Source organism: Halichoerus grypus, chromosome 4 (assembly GCF_964656455.1).
Source record: "Halichoerus grypus chromosome 4, mHalGry1.hap1.1, whole genome shotgun sequence".
Taxonomy (NCBI): Eukaryota; Metazoa; Chordata; class Mammalia; order Carnivora; family Phocidae; genus Halichoerus; species Halichoerus grypus.
Window position 1 is genome coordinate 116,895,705 of NC_135715.1, and position 23,841 is coordinate 116,919,545.

At 37.4% G+C, this 23,841-nt stretch overlaps 1 protein-coding gene across 1 annotated transcript in view; it reads right to left on the reverse strand.

Moving 5' to 3' along the window:
• NEB (nebulin) overlaps positions 1 to 23,841 on the reverse strand; it is a 201,702-nt gene that overhangs the window by 80,776 nt on the left and 97,085 nt on the right. Inside the window, exons 69-85 of the mRNA XM_078070777.1 lie at positions 23,506 to 23,709; positions 22,641 to 22,745; positions 21,035 to 21,142; positions 19,469 to 19,780; positions 18,945 to 19,148; positions 18,083 to 18,187; positions 16,474 to 16,581; positions 14,907 to 15,218; positions 14,383 to 14,586; positions 13,564 to 13,668; positions 9,370 to 9,477; positions 7,739 to 8,050; positions 6,097 to 6,300; positions 5,515 to 5,619; positions 4,493 to 4,600; positions 2,890 to 3,201; positions 841 to 1,044 (exon numbers count right to left, since the gene is read on the reverse strand). Coding sequence (XP_077926903.1) covers positions 841 to 1,044; positions 2,890 to 3,201; positions 4,493 to 4,600; positions 5,515 to 5,619; positions 6,097 to 6,300; positions 7,739 to 8,050; positions 9,370 to 9,477; positions 13,564 to 13,668; positions 14,383 to 14,586; positions 14,907 to 15,218; positions 16,474 to 16,581; positions 18,083 to 18,187; positions 18,945 to 19,148; positions 19,469 to 19,780; positions 21,035 to 21,142; positions 22,641 to 22,745; positions 23,506 to 23,709 — 3,120 coding nt within the window. The remainder of the gene's footprint in view (positions 1 to 840; positions 1,045 to 2,889; positions 3,202 to 4,492; positions 4,601 to 5,514; positions 5,620 to 6,096; positions 6,301 to 7,738; positions 8,051 to 9,369; positions 9,478 to 13,563; positions 13,669 to 14,382; positions 14,587 to 14,906; positions 15,219 to 16,473; positions 16,582 to 18,082; positions 18,188 to 18,944; positions 19,149 to 19,468; positions 19,781 to 21,034; positions 21,143 to 22,640; positions 22,746 to 23,505; positions 23,710 to 23,841) is intronic.

Genomic DNA, 23,841 nt, shown 5'->3' on the forward strand with positions numbered 1-23,841 from the left:
GTAGGCACTCAACAGATTTTATGGTGTTTCCTATTCTTATTATCACTGCTGTGCTAGGTATGCTATAAAATAGAATTTCTAGAGAGTTTTAATACTTCAAGCTTTGGAGTTTGCTATCTGAGAGTCGACTTCCTATTCTGCACTGAGCACCCAATCTCACTACCTGAATGTTTGGCAGATGTCCAAGCAGGTGTGGAAGAAGTCAGGTAAGTTCAATTCAATCTAAAATGTGCATATTAAGGACCTATCCGTTGGATAAAGACTGAGCCCAGTATCAATACACAGATTGCTAGAACTCCGGAAAAAAGAAGTGATTATCTTGTGTAAGGGTACTGAAAGCAATAGCAGCAGCTCACTTCCTGGAGTAGATTTCCACAACTGAATATGGAAGAGCAAACCAAGCAACTAATTTGAGTTGCTCACTGGCACTGCTATAAACACCATGTTTCCCAGACTTCAGAACAAAATGCTAAATGGCTGTATATTCCTTACAGGATGCAGAAAGAGAAGTCAATGGTGTGAGTCTGCTCTGCCTAGGAGAATGTACAGGGAAAAGTAACGGATCGATGGATGTCTCCACGTCACTGCTCAGAAGAGTATGTGCATTACTCTAGAGAAATAGTCCTATGCTTCCTCATGCACACAGAGAATGAGGGGATACAGTGTGAAGAAGCACACGCAAGCCCAACTAGAAATCAAATAGAGGCTCTGTTGAAGGCCTGCATGAAAATCAGGCCCATTATATCTCCTTTCTCTGGAAACCCTTGAGGGCATTTCTCACTTTACGAGCCAAGTCCATGGAAGGTATGACTCAGGAAATGGAAACCGTTGGATACTCACCTTGCTCATCGTCAGGGCATTATTCTTGGCGAGGACAATCTCTGGGGTGTCTGTAATGCTTGTGAATTGGAGCTGGTCTGCGGGCTGGCGGTACTTCCTCTCACTCAGGATTTCTCCAGCTCTCTTCACCTTCTCCACCTCTACAGAGCCAATGGGCACCCATCCAATGCCTCTCAGCCACTCGAGATCAGCCTTGTAAATAGCCTGAAAATGAAATAATGTCAAGTATTACCTCGACAGCCTGGTGCCTGATCTTAATTGAGCAGAGAGACAATGTATAATGCTGAATCTTACTTGTGTGAATTTCTGGGAAGACCCACAAAACTGACGGACTTTGGTGCAGTGGCTAGCCAAACACTTTGTCCCTGAAGGGAGCCGATGTTTGCTGGTTTAAAGACTCCTAAAATCTGCGCCCACTTTGGCAACACATATACTAAAGACTCGTAAAATCTAATAATATGCAATTTCATTGATGCAAACCCATTTTAAGGAAATCAGTGATTGCCACCTGACCGGAAGTATTTATTCTCCGATTTGATTGCCTGTTCCTCCTTGTGCAGGAATAATACTCTATCAGAATACAGCTTGTTCCCATCCCATGGGGCAGTGGCCTTCACAGCCAGCCACATATCATAAAGGTGAACACTACTAGCTGATCACATGTTGAATTAATGTGTTTTCTGGGGACAGCAAAAAGGGCATCTTTCTTCATGTGATTCTATATACATGCTTCTAAACCAAAGAGTACATGTATTTTTACTCTTATTTATCTTATCCTCAATCCCCTTCCTTGTGTTATAATTTAAGTAAAAAAAGATATTTTAGCTCTTCCTCATTTTTCTTCTTTGAATTTAAATAATTGGCTAACGGAGAACTTTTCTCATAAGTAAAGGTAACAGTTCTTTTTATTTGTATGGCTTTTGGGGAAGACTCTTTTTTACAATGCCATTGTGTTTATCATTCCTCCAAAAGTCACTCCTTGTCAGAAACTGATCAAAAAAACAAGGAGCTACTTACTATGCCAATGAGGTAGCATTTGAGTCCCAAGGACAATCTATTGGCTGACAACAGAGCTATTGTTTTCAGCTTCTTAGAAAAATTGTCTCAATATGTACAGTTCATTCTTAAACTTCCTTGCACAAGTAATAGGTATTTCTTTTTAAGTTAAGCGGTCAGAAAAATGATAATGCAATCAATTCATTTGGAAAATTAGGTTGTGTTAAACCAGCAATCCTGAACCTGGCATCAACGAACTTGAATGGAAAAATATTATATCTTTATTTTTATTAACCTCTAATTGAAATACAGCATTTCTTTCGATTATAAGTATAGGCTACAGATCATAGCAGCATTAGCACTATATGAGACTTTGTCAGCAATAAAGATCACAAATATTTTCATATCCTATTGCAGTTGTTGCAGTCATCCTGAAATATTAATGCTCATTACTTCTTTGAAATTAAACTAGTTATTACACCCAGTGCTAGATCTTTTATTTAATGTGTTAAAAAAGTATGCATATTGCTACATCATAGATTTTTAGTATTTTCATAACCATATTTCGATGTGATCAATTTCTTCTGAAACATATATCCTGCATTTTATGCATTTCACGGCATTGTCTCGAGAAGCTGTCCCTAGTCTCACAGGACTGCCAAAAGATTCCATGGCACAAAAAAAGTTAGAACCCCTTTAAATAAATCTTTTAAACATGTGCTGATTTGGTCAGCACCAATGAGGTAATCTGTCACATGGACCCTTTCTATCCCTGAAAGGGAAAAAAAAGTAATTCACCTAATAAAACCCTCATCTCCTCCTAAGGGAAGGTGATCTTGTCTGAAACAATCCTTTCCTTTCTTTTGCTAATAACTTCCTTGTCCTACCCTCCTTCCTATAAAAACCTTCCACTTTTTTACAACTCTTTGGAGTTACCTTCTACTTGCTGTATGGATTACTGCCCCATTCATGAACTGCTTAATAAAGCCATTTAAATCTTCAAATTAACATAATAGAAATAAACACATGCTGATGAATATTAGACCCACTCACATCACTCTGAAGGTCATATGCCTTCCGGGCCTGAATGATGTCATTCTGATCAGGCAGACACATCCATTCATGTAGGGGATGTTTGTAGTCTATGTCACTGACTAAGGTCTGACACTTCTTGGCCAGCACCAACCCCAGCATGTCCACTGGGCTGCTGAACTTGGTCTTCCATTTCTCAAAGTCTTTCTTGTACTCCCTGTCACTCTGGATCTTGGCCATATGGATCGACCACATTATCTTGGGGTCATCTTCAACATTCCGGGCCCCAATGTGGTGGCCAAGCTGTTTGCGGTAGCCTTCCTTGTACTTGTACTGAAAAAAGTAAAGGGATATGAGTCTAATGATAAGAACATCTCATTTATATAACATTTTATAATTTCATACACACATTATTTCTTTGGATTTTTCCTTTCCTAGTGTGAAAGAGAAAGGTTAATATCATCAACCCCATTTTATAAAGTAGAAACCTAAAGCCTAGAAGGGTTTTAGGTGATTTGTTCAAGATGACATCACAAAGTAGGTGAGAGCTACTAGTTCTTAATATTCTTCCCTTCTATTAAACTGCACTACCTACTTTACATTTGATTGCTTAACAAATAAAGATAAAATATCTTGTACAATCTAAAAGAACATCTACTTAAAGATGTGGCTATTTTTTTCCTAAAAATGTGTTGTTAAGGACATTTTAGAATATATCTCTTATAATTAGAATTAATACTGAATGCCCTGATTAAGAGAATGGGCTACATTTAGATAATCTCACCAGAAAATATCTTCCTTATTAGCCTGTTATATCTTTGAACTTTCACCATGAGAGAGTCATGCCTTGGGTTAACATTCTATACTTTTAAAATTCAAGAATAATATGTATGGTCTGTTTTACCATGAGATGATCATAGTGTGGGCTCTTCTAGAAAACGTTTTGATAATAGAAGGAATGAAGTGTAAATCTAAGGCATGGGGTCCCTCCAGAAGAAGGAAAGCCTGGATTTGGGTCCTAAGGAGCCCTGGTACAAAATGAGGGCACTAGATACCCTCAAGAGATGTTTCTCATGAGAAGGGAAGGGCTCCAGAGAAGGGACGAGTTGGTGCTGAGAAAAAGGTTCGCTTACTTCCAATTTCTCCATACAACCAGTCAGGGGCATCTTGGTAGGAGAACCTCACTAAAAGTTACAAAGAATGAAACAAAACTCTAAAACGCATCCATAATCTGGTCTTCCTTTAATGCCAGAATAAATGGACAGAAGTAGTAGGAAAGAATTCACATTTTTACTGGCTGACTTACACGTGCTGTCAGTGTTTCTACAAACATCTGCATCAATTGCTGCGCAACTTCTGAGGCTCAAAAATATGAACCCATTTTTAATGTCTATAAAACACTCATTCTTAAAGACTATCCTTCTATCCCTGACTGATTAACAGGTATAATGGACACAGTATCTCGTGGTTTTGTTTTTTATTTGCAACTTTGTACATGAGGGCAATCATTACATGAAATTGAGACTTGTAGAGACAACCAAAATTCTGGCAAGAAAAATTATAAAAGCTGCCATTTGGGAACATCTTTGAGTAAGAAATGCCTCTTCCAAAAACATCAACTTACATCACTAGCAATATCTCTTGAAGCCTTGGCTGCCTGGATTGGGATGGCATCCAAACGCAAGTCATAGCCTTCCTTCCTGGACTCTTCCAAAGCAAGTTTATAGAGTTTCTGTAGAAAAGAGAATCATTAATCATTACTCCTTTCATAAAAAATAAAGCTGTTTACTATTAGATTTTCCCCGTCCTCATTTAAACTATAGAAAGAAATCCACAAAATCAAGTACGAGGGCGGGCTTCTACAAAACTGCTTCATAGGTGCCAAAGGACTTTAAGGCACATGTTCTAAACTTTGGGATTCTACTCATTGCTCAATTTCAAGAAAAAAAATCGGGGGGGGCGGGGAGGAAGGTCAGCATGTGGTTGCCAAAATTCTGTTTTGCCAAATAAGCACATGTAAAAAAAATATTTACTTTCACCATCATAATATAAAAGAAAGGCCATCTTAAAAGGAGAAAGAATAAGGACATTATTTTCCAATTGAATATATTTGGATTTAAGAAAAACTCAATGTATTGTATTTATTTTTTCTCATTTTGCTATGGAGTATCATCACAGACCATGATCAATCTGTAGAGTAGGCTTTCAGAATAATTGCCCTGATGAAACTGCTGGTCCTGAAAGAGATGCCTAGAAAAATGCTTGCAAAGAACATTAAATGGTAACCAGAACATTACTGAAGCAGCAAAATAATACAGGGCATGATAACCACTGGGTTCCAATACCTCACCTGCCTGCTAAATAACTGTTCAATCAAGTAATGACTTGATACCCACACTGACCTGCAGGGGAAGGCAGTAGGAATATGATTCCCATTGAAGTATTTCTCCATAAGCGTTCCATTCCCTGATATCCTGTTGCTAAAAGGCTGGTCTATACTGTGGACCTACCACACAGGCCAAAATTGAATCAAGAGAGAACTCTTTTCTACCGATTTATAAGTTAGTTGAAACATTTTACTAAGGAAATAGTTACAACAGCTCATTTTTGCCTTACTGTTCATTATGTGATCAACAGTTTACTCACATCACTGTAGTTTATGCGGTTGTGTTTGGCGAGCATGATTTCTGGTGTATCTGGCATGACGTGGATCGTTTTCTTATCATTGTCCCAGGCTTCGGTATATAAGTGCTGTGGGAAAAAAAAAAAAAAAGGTGAGAAAAATTATTTTGGCATTCAGACATTTTTCTTTCGACTATGTGCCACTCACCTCTCAACAAAGTAGAAGAAAAATTACTGAAGTTGCATAAATTCCTACTTTTCATGTAGATAAATTACTATTTCCAAGAGTATGTAGCTTACTAGTTTACTATTTCACTGACTCCGTTATTACCGTTCCTTATTAAAATTCTTTAGCAATTCTGGAAAGTATAATTGGGTTGCGGTATTTAAACTCTGCAATTACGAAATAATTACAGCACATAGTACTTTTAATAGTTTAGTATCTTGAAGTATTATTAAGTGACTATGGTATTATAATGGAAAAATCATTTTGAAAGGTATCCTAAATCCTAAAGGAATTTTAGGAATGCAATAACATGTCAGATTTTTTTTTTACCTTTTTCTATGGTGAATTACTCAATCTAACAGTGAGGAGTAAAAACTCACCTTACTCATATTCATAGCATTGCTCTTTGCCAGAACCTGCTCTGGAGTGTCAGTTATGCTGGTAAATTTCAGGGTCTCTGGACGCTGACGGTAGATATGATCACTCAGTATCTCCGTGGCCCTCTTGGCTTTAACAACTTCCACGGAACCAATCGGAACCCAGCCAATGCCTCTCAACCATTCAAGGTCTGACTTATATAAATTCTGCAAATCAGCGGATAAGAAACATATTTACTAATTCAAACTTCAGATTCGTAGTTACAAAATAGCTAAAGAAATACCAAAGTACGGAGGAACAGATAAAGCTTCCAGCCTAGCTGATCACTCATTCACAAGCATTACTGAATCCTGAGAATAATTTTTTTCCCTGAGCATTTTTTGGTACAGAGGATTATACCAAGAATGATGAAAGAAGTTTTGTAAAAAGTAGAACACACCCATGCTTGAGGGTATTACAGGATTTTAACACAAAAGCAGAGCTTCTTTAGCTTTGGAAAGTGCGCTCTAATAGCTTCCAGGAAGACCCCACACTCAGACCAATGCTGTGAGTGTTGCAGTCACAAAACCTCTTGCCTTTTTTTTTTTTAAGGGAAAAGAGGTGAAATTCAACTATAGTAATGAGTTTCAACATGCAGTAATGCTAACCTTCCTAAATCACACTCTTGCATTTTTTAAATTGTGATATAATTAACATGTAACAACATATTAGTTTCAAGTGCACCACATGATGATTCAGTATATGTATATATTGTAAAATGATCACAAGAAGTCTAGTTAACATCCATCACCACACATAGCTACATTTTGTGTGTGTAATAAGAACTTTAAAAACATCTTTATATCCACCTTCAAAATCACAAACTGTCAAGTGTGTAACGTGGTGTTGTAAAGATAATATATTAGATATTATCCTAATTATTCATTTTATTTTACTCTCAATAGTGCATGCTAACTGTTTTTAAGAATTAGATGACCAGTTTTGAAAAAGACAGGAATATCTTAGTATTTTCCTGTCAGTAGGTATAAAATATGAATGTTTATTAAAATAACTTAGCACAATATACTTCTGTTCCTACTTCTTCCTCCCTCCACACCCACGTTTCTACCTCTTCAACCAAAAATGTGCAGCCATATATTTTTGAGAATTCAGTTTCATCTAATTCATGCAAAGGAAGCCTGAATCACCAGGAAGAAATATACCTGTATATAATCACCAATATATATTTTATTTCCTCTTTTACATATGACTTTTGGGGAAGAAAAACTGAAATAAACTGTAGTGCTTTCCGTGGGAAACCCTTTTTAAACATTTAATCATATGTTGTTTAAAATATACAAATACATTCCAGGGCGCCTGGGTGGCTCAGTTGGTTAAGCGACTGCCTTCGGCTCAGGTCATGATCCTGGAGTCCCTGGATCGAGTCCCGCATCGGGCTCCCTGCTCGGCGGGGAGCCTGCTTCTCCCTCTGACCCTCCCCTCTCTCATGTGCTCTCTCTCTCTCATTCGCTCTGTCTCAAATAAATAAATAAAATTAAAAAAAAAAAAATACAAATACATTCCAGTCCACTGGCATTAGTAAAAAGCCAGGGACATGTCTTAGATCTGCTTTTAATGTGCAGAAGCAGCCTCAGGGGTACTCACGTCGCTCTGGAGGTCATAAGCTTTCCGAGCCTGGATGATGTCATTCTGGTCGGGCAGGCAGGTCCACTCATGCAGAGGATGTCTATAGTCCACATCACTGACCAAGGTCTGACACTGCTTGGCCAGAACGATACCAAGCATGTCCACCGGGCTGCTGTACCTGGTCTTGTATTTCTCAAATTCTTTCTTGTACTCACGGTCACTCTGCACTTTGGCAATGTGCAGAGACCACATTATCTTGGGGTCGTCATGTACTGCTCGGGCACCAATGTGGTGACCCAACTGCTTACGATAAGCTTCTTTATATTTGTACTGAAAGAGAGAAACCAGTGAATAAGGAGGGAGCACCAAGGGCTACTTCCTGTCATTGTTTTTGTGATGAGGCTTTTCTCTGAAATCCTTAAGACATTAGGGGAGTTTCAGGGTGCCTGGGTGGCTCAGTCGGTTAAGTAGCTGCCTTCAGCTCAGGTCATAATCTCATGGGTCCTGGCATCAAGGACCCCGTCATCAGGCTCCTTGCTCAGTAGGGAGTCTGCTTCTACCTCTGCCTCTCCCCGCACCCTCACTCATGCTCCCCCTCTCTCAAATAAATAAAAGATATTAGGGGAGTTTTATCACGTGCTGCTGAGATGCCACACACTGGAAAATGCTTACTCCCAACAAAGAGGATGTACTCATTTGCACATTTCCACAGAATCATACCACAACGATCCCTTTATATTATGGTAAAAAAATTTATGTTGATAAAAAGTGATTAAAAAGTGAACTTTGAAAAGGTGAGTTGAATTACAGTGATAAACAGTGTCTCAGAAGTCGGTCATGTGGGTGGACTCAACTGAGAGGTTTATTAATCTTTTTTTCTAGGGCATTCTGAGAAACAAGTTCCCCTGAAAAAATAATCTGGAAGAGGTAGTTTAAAAATAGGCAATTTTTGTAGTTTTAACAGGTACAAAGTTTCAATTTTGCAAAATGAAAAAGTTCTGGGAGTCTATTGTACAATAGTGAGAATACACTTAACGCTGCTGAACTATACACTTGAACATGGTTAAGACAGTAAATTTTATGTGTTTTTTTTAATCATGATTAAAAAGAAAAACCTACAAAAATGGACAATTTGCTACTATTTGGATTAAAACTGAAGTTGTCCAGGAATCTGAGGTCTTCATTTTCAGGGTAAAGGAAAATTGATTTTGTGGGCCCCTCAGCAAGGACACATAGCTTTTCTGCTATCCTCTGTCCTTCCTCAAGTCATGGGGGGAGAACTCTGTAAAAGCCTGCTTCTTTCCTGGCATCTTTGTCTTGAGTGTATCCTGAGAAGAGCTTATAAGGTTTTATGAGCTCAACAGATGTCTATCTAGCTTTAATCGAGGTACTCAATCTTATTAAGCAAAGACCAAAGGACAAGAGTCAATAGAACCACATTCCAGGCAAGGCTTTGTCTCTATGATGCTTGTGATCTTGGGCAGGTTACCTACTGTCTCAAATCCTCAATTTATTTGCCTACACAATGAAGCAGGTAAGATGGGAGACTACAGATCCATGGATGATGACTACAGAGACTTCCAGCCATGATCCCCCATACAGGGCCTTGGCATGTCAGCAGCAAAGGGAAGGATGTGATCAGCTCTTACGTCACTGGCAATGTCCCGGGAGGCCTTGGCAGCCACGATAGGAATGGCGTCGCTTCTCAAGTCATAGCCTTCTTTCTTGGCTTCTTCCATGGCCTGGCGATAGAAGTTCTGAGGAAAGAAGTAATGGTTTTTAGATATAGTACTCACTTGTACTCTAAAAATGTATTTTTGTCAAAAGAAGACTACTTTGGATGCAGAACTAACTGCACTAATATGTTAAATCTTTTTAAAAAATCTCTTTCTTTTACTTTCTATTTATGCAAGCCATTTAAGGTGAAATTTTACATTCAGCAGGTTTTAACATTGCAAGTTCTCTTACACAAATCCTTATAGATTTTAGACACCACGTCAATAGCTTTCAAATGGGTTGGATTGTTCAGCACTTGCTCTTCTCATGAAACAACCAAGAAATGTTGATTTATTTAACTCCAAATTTCAATCAGAAACAATTTTATTAGCACAGAATATGGGTGCGTAATAATGCACAATACCTACCACTATGCGTACATACGCAAAATCGAGCAGTGCTGAACTAAGGGTAATCTGCTGTTCCTGAGCGTCTTTGTTAATATTGATTTGCTCCCTATTCATTTTGTCAACTGCTAGAAACTGCTAGCAGACACAGGAATAGCAGGTACCAAGGATTTATGAGTTGAAAGCACAAAGTTGATAAAATTATATTTGATCTTTTTTTTTTTTTGCAAATTGGAAAAACCACCCCACTGTTCAGTTTCTGTGGCAGGACAGATACAGAAAGTGGAACACAGCTGTTCCATGGGAACACAGTTTGAGAACCAGTGCATTAAACAAATCATCTATATTGGAGGTGGTCAGCCTTTTTCACTTGTGAGCCACCTATAGGAATTTTGACCAATCCTATACCATGTTAAAATAACATTTTAAATAATTGCTAATATTGTTTTTTAATCAAAACATAAGTAAAAATATACATTTTGATCATTTTTAAACATAAAAAGTAAAAATTGTTGCATCTCTTAATGTTATTTTTGTGATTTATAGGAACTCATGGTACCTTGATTGAAAAGGTTTTGGTGGACATTAATGAATTAAATTGTCTGGCACAGTTTTTTTTTTTTTTTAATACTCTCAGGCATGCATCACATTAATGCACAGGTATGCCTTTCTTTCTTCTCTCTTTTTAGAAATAAAATCTTTATAAAATCTTACCTAAATATCTTAATGTATGTCTTAATATTTAAAAATGTGTATTTTCCTTATTTTGAAAAATTTCAAACCTATAGAAAAGTTTTAAGAATAGTACAATGAACAGCCAGCTACCCATTTATTAACACTTTTGCCATATTTACTTTGTCTCTCTCTTGTGTGTGTGTATGTGTGGTATGTATATTTCTTATTTTCAATAATAACCAATTGGGAGTAAGTTGTAGACATCATGACTTTCACTTTTAAATACTTACGCTCATGTATTGCCTAGGAATAAAGTCGTTTTTACAACCATAATACATTTATTAAATTTGGGAAGTTTAATATTGACACAATACTGCTATCTAAGAGATAGTGAATACTCAAATGTCACCAACTGTCCCAGTAATGTCCTTTATAGCAATATTGCTTTTCTACCTAGAATCCAATTCAGGAGCATGAGTGGCATTTGGCTGTCTCATCTATTTCTAGGCCTTTAATCTGTGTTTTTTGTTTTAAAGTAAAAGAAGCGTGACTAGGAAAGAAGTGGACACCACTTTAACGCAGGGGCCCTTCCAGGCGGATAACTTAGAAGGGTCCTAGGGAAGTGGAAGCTATGCTAAGTGATCTGCTTAAACCAATGCAAGCCAGCATACCCATTGGAAAGACTTTGTGTTACACCTCAAGGACACCTAAAGTTTGAAGGTAGCTCATCTTTATGCCTCCAGAGACATAGTTCTTAAACTGGTCTATGATGGAGTAACTTAATCCTTAATTTCAGTTTCCCCCCTTTCCTCTATTAAGAGTTACTGAGTCAAGGAAAGCAGTCACAGAACCCATAGATAGTTCTAGAAAAAGGATCTGGAAATCACTTATGGTTTTAAGGGCAAACAATGACCTTGATTCTTTAGGGCTTTATCTTTCTTCCTACTTTACAATGTTCTGTATTTTGTCATTGTATAAGGCTGTATGAAGACAAAATTTTAAATGTAAGGAAAGGCTTTAAATAGTGTGGCAGAAATAATGAAAGCTAATTTGCTTCATTATTATGCACCATTCTCATGTTATATTGAATTAAAAATGCTGGAATAGTATCTGAATTTTAAATATGATGCAGAGGTGCTTAATTTTTAAATGACTTAAGCATCCCATAAGGAAGCTACTCTATGTTTTTAATGTAGATTATTAATATGTGACAAATTACATTCTTCCCAAGATAAGATTTTACAAGGAAAAGCTAAGGTGAAAATAAGAATAAATTTGATACATTTGAGATAAAATCCCAAGGGCATTTGGACTTCTTAAAAATTCCTGGAAATGTTTATTTTATAACTGGAGAGTCAAATAGCTCCTCTAATGTATTTTTCCTCGGAGGATGCTGTCCTTACGCATAAGTGGAAAAAATGTGTCTAAATCATCTCATGTCTTCAGGCCAGACAGATTTATTTCATTCTTTCAATATTTGAAAAAGATGCAGGGTTTCAAAAAAGAGAATACTTCTGGTTACCATCAAGACGTTTTAAAGCTTGTTCGATAAGTTATTTACCCAAGAGAACTAGAACAGGTAAATGAGCATTTAAGAGAAAAAAAGTAAAATGTGGTTGCTTTTTTTTTTTTTTTGGTTTATATTTATTGAGCTAAGTATGGAATGAAGGTACCAGTCGGGTTGAGAAAAACTCAGGAGAGCTATTCTGAAATCTAATCTTCAGGAGACAGCCTTTAGGAAATTAACATGCTCATGTAATTTTAAAGAAAATAAATCCAGCTGAAAATTGTAGAAATAAAAGCCCAATTTCCTTTTAGTCTGGAAAAAAAAAAAACAAAAACCCTGACCAAACAAACAAAAAAACACCTATCTCATCTGACCTAATTTTAACAAAAGGGAAAGGCTTAAAAGATCATAACAGTTTGGGATAGAAACTAATTTCATCTGTGTGGGGTGAGACAGACCTCTTGGGAAAAGCTAAACCAAGAGAGAAGCTCTGTGGCCAAGAGAAAAACTGCTCACTCAAATTGCCAAGGGCAATCAAATACTTATGATCAGGCTTGTCCTCCGGTCTATTTAATAATGCTGGAAGAAGGGAAATTGTATCCTCTTCATTTCACTTGTCATGGTTACTTGATACAACATGCCTCTTCTTTAGGGACACATTATTATAATAAGAAGTAGTTAATACAGATAGAAGAATGAATATGGTCAAGTCTTGAAAATGAGTACTTAATTTTCCAATGTTTTCAAACTGAAAAGTCCCTCCTTTTTTTTTTTTTTTTAAATGAAGACACACAAACATGTAAGAAATCATTCACTTCTTGAATAAACCAGATAATTGTTGACTTTGGCAAGTACAACTGGGCAAGAAGCTGTTTCTGCAGCAGTATTTCTGGGTTGCCAAATATGTGATGACAAGTTTGGTGAGGCGGGAGATAACATATAAAAATTATATTTTATTGTCCTCAATTCTGAAATGGATGGATTTGAGAATTCTCATTTCAGTTCTTGTAAATAAACTTCAAGTTATTTTGAGCACATTACATAGACCTAATATGCATGGTAACTTGAGTGTAAAGGGAAGAAATTAAAGTTTAATAAGCATCTATTTTGTGCCAGGCTCTAAGCTGGGCATATTATATACAACCTTACTTAGTCACCACAAAAATTTTTCAAGATATGTATTTTTATCCCATTTCACAGGTGAGATAACTGAAGAAAAATTCACAGAATACTGAAGTACTAATCTGATAAATAGCAATCATTATTTTAAAATTAAAATTATAATAAGTTTCAATCATTAATAGTTGAGAGTTTTTATTCTCCTGACATAGAAACATTTTTGTATTTATCTATTTCTGTATCTTTTTATCTATCTACCTCTTGATAGATGGCACATATATTCAGGGTAGGGTGATGGGCATAAAAAGACAAAACTAAGCTAATTGGTGCACATGAGAATTAAATCCAGAATTCTAAATTTACTACATCAGCAAAAAATCAATGTGTTCAGATCAAGAAACCAAAACAAATGGTCTTACCTCACTATAATTTATTTTATTTTGTCTTGCTAACATAATTTCAGGTGTATCAGGCATGATGTGGACTTGGATCTTGTCTTTGTCCCAGGCTTCTGTATATAAGTGCTGTGAATGATAAAAAGGGTAATGAATGAGAAAAACAATGTTTGTTGTAAATAGGAGTCTCCAGTTTAGAGATCATGACAAAGTTGAAAGCTAGCCTCCTCACTATCCATGCTGTGTGCTATATGCCAATACTCTTCGATCTCTTTGAAATTACAAGATATTTATTGTCACTAAATATAAACATAGACTAAGATATGAAAAGAAAACGTGTGTTTTTTGTTACATGATCACCTCCAATTAAATTACAAGCAAGTATTTTCCAAGCATATACACATATCCCTATGTGCTGTGGCTACATTAAATTCTTCCCATGGTTTTGTTTGTTGTTTATGAACTGCAAATGTAACTAGATATGCCGTCTCCAGATTTCTTTTTGATAAATTATGGAGATTTGCATTTGACTTGTTTGTTTTATACTCACCTAGATAAGTACCCAATAAGAAAGAAACCTTGATATCAAACCATATATTACTCTCTTTGATTCAAACAAGTTGACCAACAAACATCTATCCTATTCTTTGGCTATTTCACAAAGGATGTCAAAGCAGAAATTCCCACATACATTTTTGGAATCCTGATGTAACTGAATAGAGAATGCAATCAAATCACTAAACACAAAATGGCAATTGGATAAAATGAAAAACACTAAATTAACCATAGATATTCTCAAGGATGTATGGTTCCATTTTATTTTCTCCCCAAATGGGGACTCACCTTGCTCATATTGAGGGCATTGCTCTTGGCCAGCACCTGTTCCAGGGAATCAGGCACACTGGTGAACTTCAGCTTGTCCGGAGGCTGGCGGTAGATGTTGTCACTCAGTATCTCTGCAGCTCTCTTGCACTTGACCACATCCACAGACCCAATGGGAACCCAGCCAATGCCTCTCAGCCACTGGAGATCTGATTTGTAAATGTTCTGGTGAGATCAAACACAAAAGCAAGCTTTACTTAAGCTGTTATGACACTTGATTTAAAAAAATGAAAGAAAAAGTGAAAAACTTTAATAGCCAAACTTCATGTCTATGTCTTTTCAAATATGAAGCCCAATTAGATATAGCTTGGTGGTATCACGTTCTCTCTAAAAGAAGAGTAAGGCTCAGTCAATGAGAGGCAAAGAGAAAAAATGTTATTACTTCTGAGGGCTCGACCTAAATCCTAGACCATTATTTATGTATCACCGTGTATTACTATCATAAGCATGGTCACCAGTGGTATGTAATGGGTCCTGGTACTCACGTCACTCTGGAGGTCATAGGCCTTGCGAGCATGGATGACGTCATTCTGGTCAGGAAGGCACGTCCACTCATGCAGGAAGTTCTTATAGTCCACGTCACTGACTAAGGTCTGGCACTTCTTGGCCAGGACCACCCCCAACATGTCCACTGGGCTGCTGAACTTGGTCTTCCACTTCTCAAAGTCCTTCTTGTACTCCCTGTCACTCTGGATCTTGGCCACATGCATGGACCACATTATCTTGGGGTCATCCTCAACGTTTCGGGCTCCAATGTGGTGGCCAAGTTGCTTTCGGTAACCATCTTTGTATTTGTACTGAAATAAAAGTAGTCATTTAAAAACAAAACGAATAGGAAGGGCTAAAAGTCCTTTAGTTTAAAACATCATTATCTTAAATTTGGAATCATCTGAATATCAACTTATCTCCTCATCCTAAATTCTGATATGACTTCACAGCAGTACTCTAATGGGAAAACAGGCCAAACTGGATAGTTCTATGGTTTGCAGACATTAAGTCCCCGGAAACAAAGGCAGCAACACTTCCAGAAAATCAACCACAATAGTACTGTACACAAAAGTACAATACGGCCTTTTCTTCATCTTGGGCCAGTGAAATCACTAACCCAGAAATTTTACATATGATTTTGAGAATGCTACTCCCCAGTCCACAGGTACCACAGTCACCTCCCCGACCCATCCCTCAGGCCCCCCAATTCTAGCTCTGTTGACCTTCACTGGGTCACCTGACTCCCTAAAATCGACTGACTTGCGTTTTCTATCCTGCATACCCTGCTCTGTTGGAGATCAAATTTGGCTGGGGTTTCTTAGGATTCTCTGAGTGAGGAAACAGATTATATAACTACAAGAAAGCATTTTGGTGCTGCTGCTGGTGGTGGTGGTAAGTGCTGACTGGATATTTTCTCTTCAGTTTAGGCAACAACATCACACAAATCCTAATGTATGTTTATGGAAGCCTGAATTCTTCACCAAAGGACCCACTTCTTTCAGAGATAGCAGAAAGACAAATCAGGATCACCATCTTATCAATTTTGGTTGTCTTCGTTTTTCTGTTTTTATTTAAAAAGAACTCAGAAGGAAACACTTAAGGTAATTTTCCAAAGAAAGAGTTGGCAAAAATCCAGATCAGGTTCAGGGAAAGGTACATTTTCCTAGACCTGGCTGAACCAGGTCTTTTTCTGATGTTGAGCCAACACATGTAACCAAGTTATTTTTTTTTAACCCTTCTGGCATTTTCTCATTTCTCTATAAGCTATATGCTCAAAATATGGAGATGAATGTCTCATAATTGTAGATATGAACAACTATAGATTCAAATTCAATTTTATACTGAAGTTTAGGATACCCTCTCCACCTGTGGGACATGAATATTAAAGTTGTTTGGAGTTAAAAATATAAAAGAGCTTTCTCCAATGAAAGACTTTTTTTTTTCCCCACTTAAAGCACAATAAATGTGCTTTCACTGGCACCCAGATGCATCTCCCTGCTGTAATGATGATCATTCCCCCCACCTCCATCCAGCCTTGCGCATACATGAAGTGTTGCTACTCACATCACTAGCAATGTCCCGGGAGGCCTTGGCCGCCACGATGGGGATGGCATCGATTCGCAGGTCGTAGCCTTTCTTCTTTGCTTCTTCGTTGGCGAGTTTATACAGAATCTACAGAAAGAGTGTCAGAGTTAAAGTGAAAAGTTTGACAGCAACAATTGGGAGATTACTAAGTGACATACTGCATAATTTTAAAAAGGATAGGCTCTGGAAATAACCTAAATTTCTAGCAATGTTGAAAGTAAATAAATTACATCTTACCAAAACAAAAACAAAAACATATACCTAGCTTTAGAAATAAATGAGATCGATCGGTATTAACATAGATTGATATATTAATCCATTATATATATTGTAGATTAATATATATCATGTGGTTTGATATATTATGCATATCAACATAATTATAATTTAATAATATAGATCAATTGACAAAGCATCAATTTCTACATATTTCTAAGTGAAAAAATTGTAGAACAATGTTTAATATTATTCATTTATATATAAAATATATACACTTATATACTTTTATCCATTTCTTTATTAAAACATCTTTCACAAACAGGTAATACTTTATAATGTTTAAAAAACAAATGAGAAAAAGGCTGAAGTACAATTTAAAACATAGCTAACTGGACTATAATCACAACTTCAAGATTCTAAATTTTGGCTGTATCATATTAGTAAAACATGTGCCTATAAATTGCATTTTACATAAAAAAAATCGGTGCTGTTCATAGAGAACACTTCTTTCCCATGCCTGAAGCTTTCTTTCTATAGAAGGAGCTCAATTATTTTTCTCTGACCTTTCTCCTTTCTCTGCCCCTTTACTCTCTGCCTGTGAAGAAGTGCACTGACTTACTGATTTATTTAACTGGTAGGGATAACTGGGCACTCGTGCTCAGCTTTAACCTGTTCCCTCTAGGAATAAGTCCAGTGCTGTTCTCTGTTTCTCTGGGCTCTAAGCAAGACCTTAGCCCTGAGGGGAGTGGAGCTGACCCCCCTGCTCCAGTGTGGCCTCTGGACAAATGGGAACCTAATTCTGGGGTTCGGTTAGGCTCATTTAGTTCTCATACAAATGTATCCTTGAACCTAACTTTAGTGGTCAAAAAATGTGAGATTTCAACTTCTATCTAGACTTCCTTTGTTTTACCTCTCAATTTTATTCAGGATCCAGGTAGGGAAAAGGTACGTATTATCAGAATTCCCCTCGGTAAGATTGCCAGATTTAGAAAAGAAGAAGATAGCATGCCCAGTTGGACTTGAATATTAGGTAACCAACAAGTAGTGTTTCAGTATAAATATTGAGCCACTATTTTGTCTGGCCATCTTACCCCTTGGAAAATGCTAAAAATACTCCTCAGCCCCAATGACCCACATCGGAAGTGGCCATAAACTAAAAAGGTAACGTGACTTCAGTTTGCCCAGAGAATCCTATAGCATATACTATTCAACCCAGAAATGAAAGACTGGATAAGCTGAGTGTTCATATCACAGAGCCACATGTACCATGATAGCTGAGGCCTGAGAATCTCCACAAAAGTAAGTACAGGAAAACAAACAGTAACGATGATAACAAAATCAGTGCAGCACCACAGAATTTTGTACTTACCTCACTGTAGTTGAGCTTGTTCTGCCTTGCCAACATGATCTCCGGGGTATCAGGCATTATATGAACTTGAGTCTTGTCTTTGTCCCAAGCTTCTGTGTATAAATGCTATCAAAGAAGATGACAGAAAACCATTTGAAGATGTGGTGTATATATATGCAATGGAATATAACTCAGCCATCCAAAAGAAAGAAATCTAGCCATTTGCAATAACGTGGATGGAACTAAAGGGTATTATACTAAGCGAAATAGTCAGAGAAAGACAAATACCGTATGATTTCACTCATATGCAGAATTTAAGAAACAAAACAGATGAACATAGGGAAAGGGAAGGAAAAATAAAGTAAGATGAAAACAGAGAAAGAGGCAAATCTTAAGAGACTCTTAACTCTAGGAAACAAACTGAGGGCTGCTGGAAGGGAGCTGGGTGGGAGGATGGAGTAACTGGGTGATGGGCATTAAGGAAGGCATGAGATGTGATGAGTACTGGGTATTACATAAGACTGATGAATCACTAAATTCTACCTCTGAAACTAATAATACAGTATATGTTAATTAAATTGTATTTAAATAAGTTTAAAAAACCATTTGAAACAGAAATTACAAAAAGTCCAATAAAGCATGATTATTATTAACCTAATTAGGAAAAATAAACCAAACTTTGGTATAAGGTATTCCATTTGAGGTTTGAGTCTTATCGAGGTTAAAACTGGAAATAATAGAAATTATTTAGAGGATTTCAAGTATGCAATTTAGGAGCTAAATGTGACCCTACACTTCAATGGATAATTTTAAGTGCACTGGTCGTTAGAGTATGAGAGCAACTTTTGGCATCTTAGAGAAGCTCGAGGCAGCTGGGGCTCACCTTGTTCATGTTGAGGGCGTTGCTCTTGGCCAGCACCTGTTCCAGGGAATCAGGCACACTGGTGAACTTCAGCTTGTCCGGAGGCTGGCGGTAGATGTTGTCACTCAGTATCTCTGCAGCTCTCTTGCACTTGACCACATCCACAGACCCAATGGGAACCCAGCCAATGCCTCTCAGCCACTGGAGATCTGATTTGTAAATGTTCTGGTGAGATCAAACACAAAAGCAAGCTTTACTTAAGCTGTTATGACACTTGATTTAAAAAAATGAAAGAAAAAGTGAAAAACTTTAATAGCCAAACTTCATGTCTATGTCTTTTCAAATATGAAGCCCAATTAGATATAGCTTGGTGGTATCACGTTCTCTCTAAAAGAAGAGTAAGGCTCAGTCAATGAGAGGCAAAGAGAAAAAATGTTATTACTTCTGAGGGCTCGACCTAAATCCTAGACCATTATTTACATATCACCATGTATTACTATCATAAGCATGGTCACCAGTGGTATGTAATGGGTCCTGGTACTCACGTCACTCTGGAGGTCATAGGCCTTGCGAGCATGGATGACGTCATTCTGGTCAGGAAGGCACGTCCACTCATGCAGGAAGTTCTTATAGTCCACGTCACTGACTAAGGTCTGGCACTTCTTGGCCAGGACCACCCCCAACATGTCCACTGGGCTGCTGAACTTGGTCTTCCACTTCTCAAAGTCCTTCTTGTACTCCCTGTCACTCTGGATCTTGGCCACATGCATGGACCACATTATCTTGGGGTCATCCTCAACGTTTCGGGCTCCAATGTGGTGGCCAAGTTGCTTTCGGTAACCATCTTTGTATTTGTACTGAAATAAAAGTAGTCATTTAAAAACAAAACGAATAGGAAGGGCTAAAAGTCCTTTAGTTTAAAACATCATTATCTTAAATTTGGAATCATCTGAATATCAACTTATCTCCTCATCCTAAATTCTGATATGACTTCACAGCAGTACTCTAATGGGAAAACAGGCCAAACTGGATAGTTCTATGGTTTGCAGACATTAAGTCCCCGGAAACAAAGGCAGCAACACTTCCAGAAAATCAACCACAATAGTACTGTACACAAAAGTACAATACGGCCTTTTCTTCATCTTGGGCCAGTGAAATCACTAACCCAGAAATTTTACATATGATTTTGAGAATGCTACTCCCCAGTCCACAGGTACCACAGTCACCTCCCCGACCCATCCCTCAGGCCCCCCAATTCTAGCTCTGTTGACCTTCACTGGGTCACCTGACTCCCTAAAATCGACTGACTTGCGTTTTCTATCCTGCATACCCTGCTCTGTTGGAGATCAAATTTGGCTGGGGTTTCTTAGGATTCTCTGAGTGAGGAAACAGATTATATAACTACAAGAAAGCATTTTGGTGCTGCTGCTGGTGGTGGTGGTAAGTGCTGACTGGATATTTTCTCTTCAGTTTAGGCAACAACATCACACAAATCCTAATGTATGTTTATGGAAGCCTGAATTCTTCACCAAAGGACCCACTTCTTTCAGAGATAGCAGAAAGACAAATCAGGATCACCATCTTATCAATTTTGGTTGTCTTCGTTTTTCTGTTTTTATTTAAAAAGAACTCAGAAGGAAACACTTAAGGTAATTTTCCAAAGAAAGAGTTGGCAAAAATCCAGATCAGGTTCAGGGAAAGGTACATTTTCCTAGACCTGGCTGAACCAGGTCTTTTTCTGATGTTGAGCCAACACATGTAACCAAGTTATTTTTTTTTAACCCTTCTGGCATTTTCTCATTTCTCTATAAGCTATATGCTCAAAATATGGAGATGAATGTCTCATAATTGTAGATATGAACAACTATAGATTCAAATTCAATTTTATACTGAAGTTTAGGATACCCTCTCCACCTGTGGGACATGAATATTAAAGTTGTTTGGAGTTAAAAATATAAAAGAGCTTTCTCCAATGAAAGACTTTTTTTTTCCCCACTTAAAGCACAATAAATGTGCTTTCACTGGCACCCAGATGCATCTCCCTGCTGTAATGATGATCATTCCCCCCACCTCCATCCAGCCTTGCGCATACATGAAGTGTTGCTACTCACATCACTAGCAATGTCCCGGGAGGCCTTGGCCGCCACGATGGGGATGGCATCGATTCGCAGGTCGTAGCCTTTCTTCTTTGCTTCTTCGTTGGCGAGTTTATACAGAATCTACAGAAAGAGTGCAGAGTTAAAGTGAAAAGTTTGACAGCAACAATTGGGAGATTACTAAGTGACATACTGCATAATTTTAAAAAGGATAGGCTCTGGAAATAACCTAAATTTCTAGCAATGTTGAAAGTAAATAAATTACATCTTACCAAAACAAAAACAAAAACATATACCTAGCTTTAGAAATAAATGAAATCAATCGGTATTAACATAGATTGATATATTAATCCATCATATATATTGTAGATTAATATATATCGTGGTTTGATATATTATGCATATCAACATTATTATAATTTAATAATATAGATCAATTGACAAAGCATCAATTTCTACATATTTCTAAGTGAAAAAATTGTAGAACAATGTTTAATATTATTCATTTATATATAAAATATATACACTTATATACTTTTATCCATTTCTTTATTAAAACATCTTTCACAAACAGGTAATACTTTATAATGTTTAAAAAACAAATGAGAAAAAGGCTGAAGTACAATTTAAAACATAGCTAACTGGACTATAATCACAACTTCAAGATTCTAAATTTTGGCTGTATCATATTAGTAAAACATGTGCCTATAAATTGCATTTTACATAAAAAAAATCGGTGCTGTTCATAGAGAACACTTCTTTCCCATGCCTGAAGCTTTCTTTCTATAGAAGGAGCTCAATTATTTTTCTCTGACCTTTCTCCTTTCTCTGCCCCTTTACTCTCTGCCTGTGAAGAAGTGCACTGACTTACTGATTTATTTAACTGGTAGGGATAACTGGGCACTCCTGCTCAGCTTTAACCTGTTCCCTCTAGGAATAAGTCCAGTGCTGTTCTCTGTTTCTCTGGGCTCTAAGCAAGACCTTAGCCCTGAGGGAAGTGGAGCTGACCCCCCTGCTCCAATGTGGCCTCTGGACAAATGGGAACCTAATTCTGGGGTTCGGTTAGGCTCATTTAGTTCTCATACAAATGTATCCTTGAACCTAACTTTAGTGGTCAAAAAATGTGAGATTTCAACTTCTATCTAGACTTCCTTTGTTTTACCTCTCAATTTTATTCAGGATCCAGGTAGGGAAAAGGTACGTATTATCAGAATTCCCCTCGGTAAGATTGCCAGATTTAGAAAAGAAGAAGATAGCATGCCCAGTTGGACTTGAATATTAGGTAACCAACAAGTAGTGTTTCAGTATAAATATTGAGCCACTATTTTGTCTGGCCATCTTACCCCTTGGAAAATGCTAAAAATACTCCTCAGCCCCAATGACCCACATCGGAAGTGGCCATAAACTAAAAAGGTAACGTGACTTCAGTTTGCCCAGAGAATCCTATAGCATATACTATTCAACCCAGAAATGAAAGACTGGATAAGCTGAGTGTTCATATCACAGAGCCACATGTACCATGATAGCTGAGGCCTGAGAATCTCCACAAAAGTAAGTACAGGAAAACAAACAGTAACGCTGATAACAAAATCAGTGCAGCACCACAGAATTTTGTACTTACCTCACTGTAGTTGAGCTTGTTCTGCCTTGCCAACATGATCTCTGGGGTATCAGGCATTATATGAACTTGAGTCTTGTCTTTGTCCCAAGCCTCTGTGTATAAATGCTATCAAAGAAGATGACAGAAAACCATTTGAAGATGTGGTGTATATATATGCAATGGAATATAACTCAGCCATCAAAAAGAAAGAAATCTAGCCATTTGCAATGATGTGGATGGAACTAAAGGGTATTATACTAAGCGAAATAAGTCAGTCAGAGAAAGACAAATACCGTATGATTTCACTCATATGCAGAATTTAAGAAACAAAACAGATGAACATAGGGAAAGGGAAGGAAAAATAAAGTAAGATGAAAACAGAGAAAGAGGCAAATCTTAAGAGACTCTTAACTCTAGGAAACAAACTGAGGGCTGCCTGAAGGGAGCTGGGTGGGAGGATGGAGTAACTGGGTGATACGCATTAAGGAAGGCATGAGATGTGATGAGTACTGGGTATTACATAAGACTGATGAATCACCAAATTCTATCTCTGAAACTAATAATACAGTATATGTTAATTGAATTTAAATAAAAAAATTAAAAAAACATTTGAAATAGAAATTACAAAAAGTCCAATAAAGCATGTTTATTATTAATCTAATTAGAAAAAATAAACCAAACTTTGGTATAAGGTATTCCATTTGAGGTTTGAGTCTTATCGAGGTTAAAACTGGAAATAATAGAAATTATTTAGAGGATTTCAAGTATGCAATTTAGGAGCTAAATGTGACCCTACACTTCAATGGATAATTTTAAGTGCACTGGTCGTTAGAGTATGAGAGCAACTTTTGGCATCTTAGAGAAGCTCGAGGCAGCTGGGGCTCACCTTGTTCATGTTGAGGGCGTTGCTCTTGGCCAGCACCTGTTCCAGGGAATCAGGCACACTGGTGAACTTCAGCTTGTCCGGAGGCTGGCGGTAGATGTTGTCACTCAGTATCTCTGCAGCTCTCTTGCACTTGACCACATCCACAGACCCAATGGGAACCCAGCCAATGCCTCTCAGCCACTGGAGATCTGATTTGTAAATGTTCTGGTGAGATCAAACACAAAAGCAAGCTTTACTTAAGCTGTTATGACACTTGATTTAAAAAAATGAAAGAAAAAGACTGAAAAACTTTAATAGCCAAAGTTCATGTCTATGTCTTTTCAAATATGAAGCCCA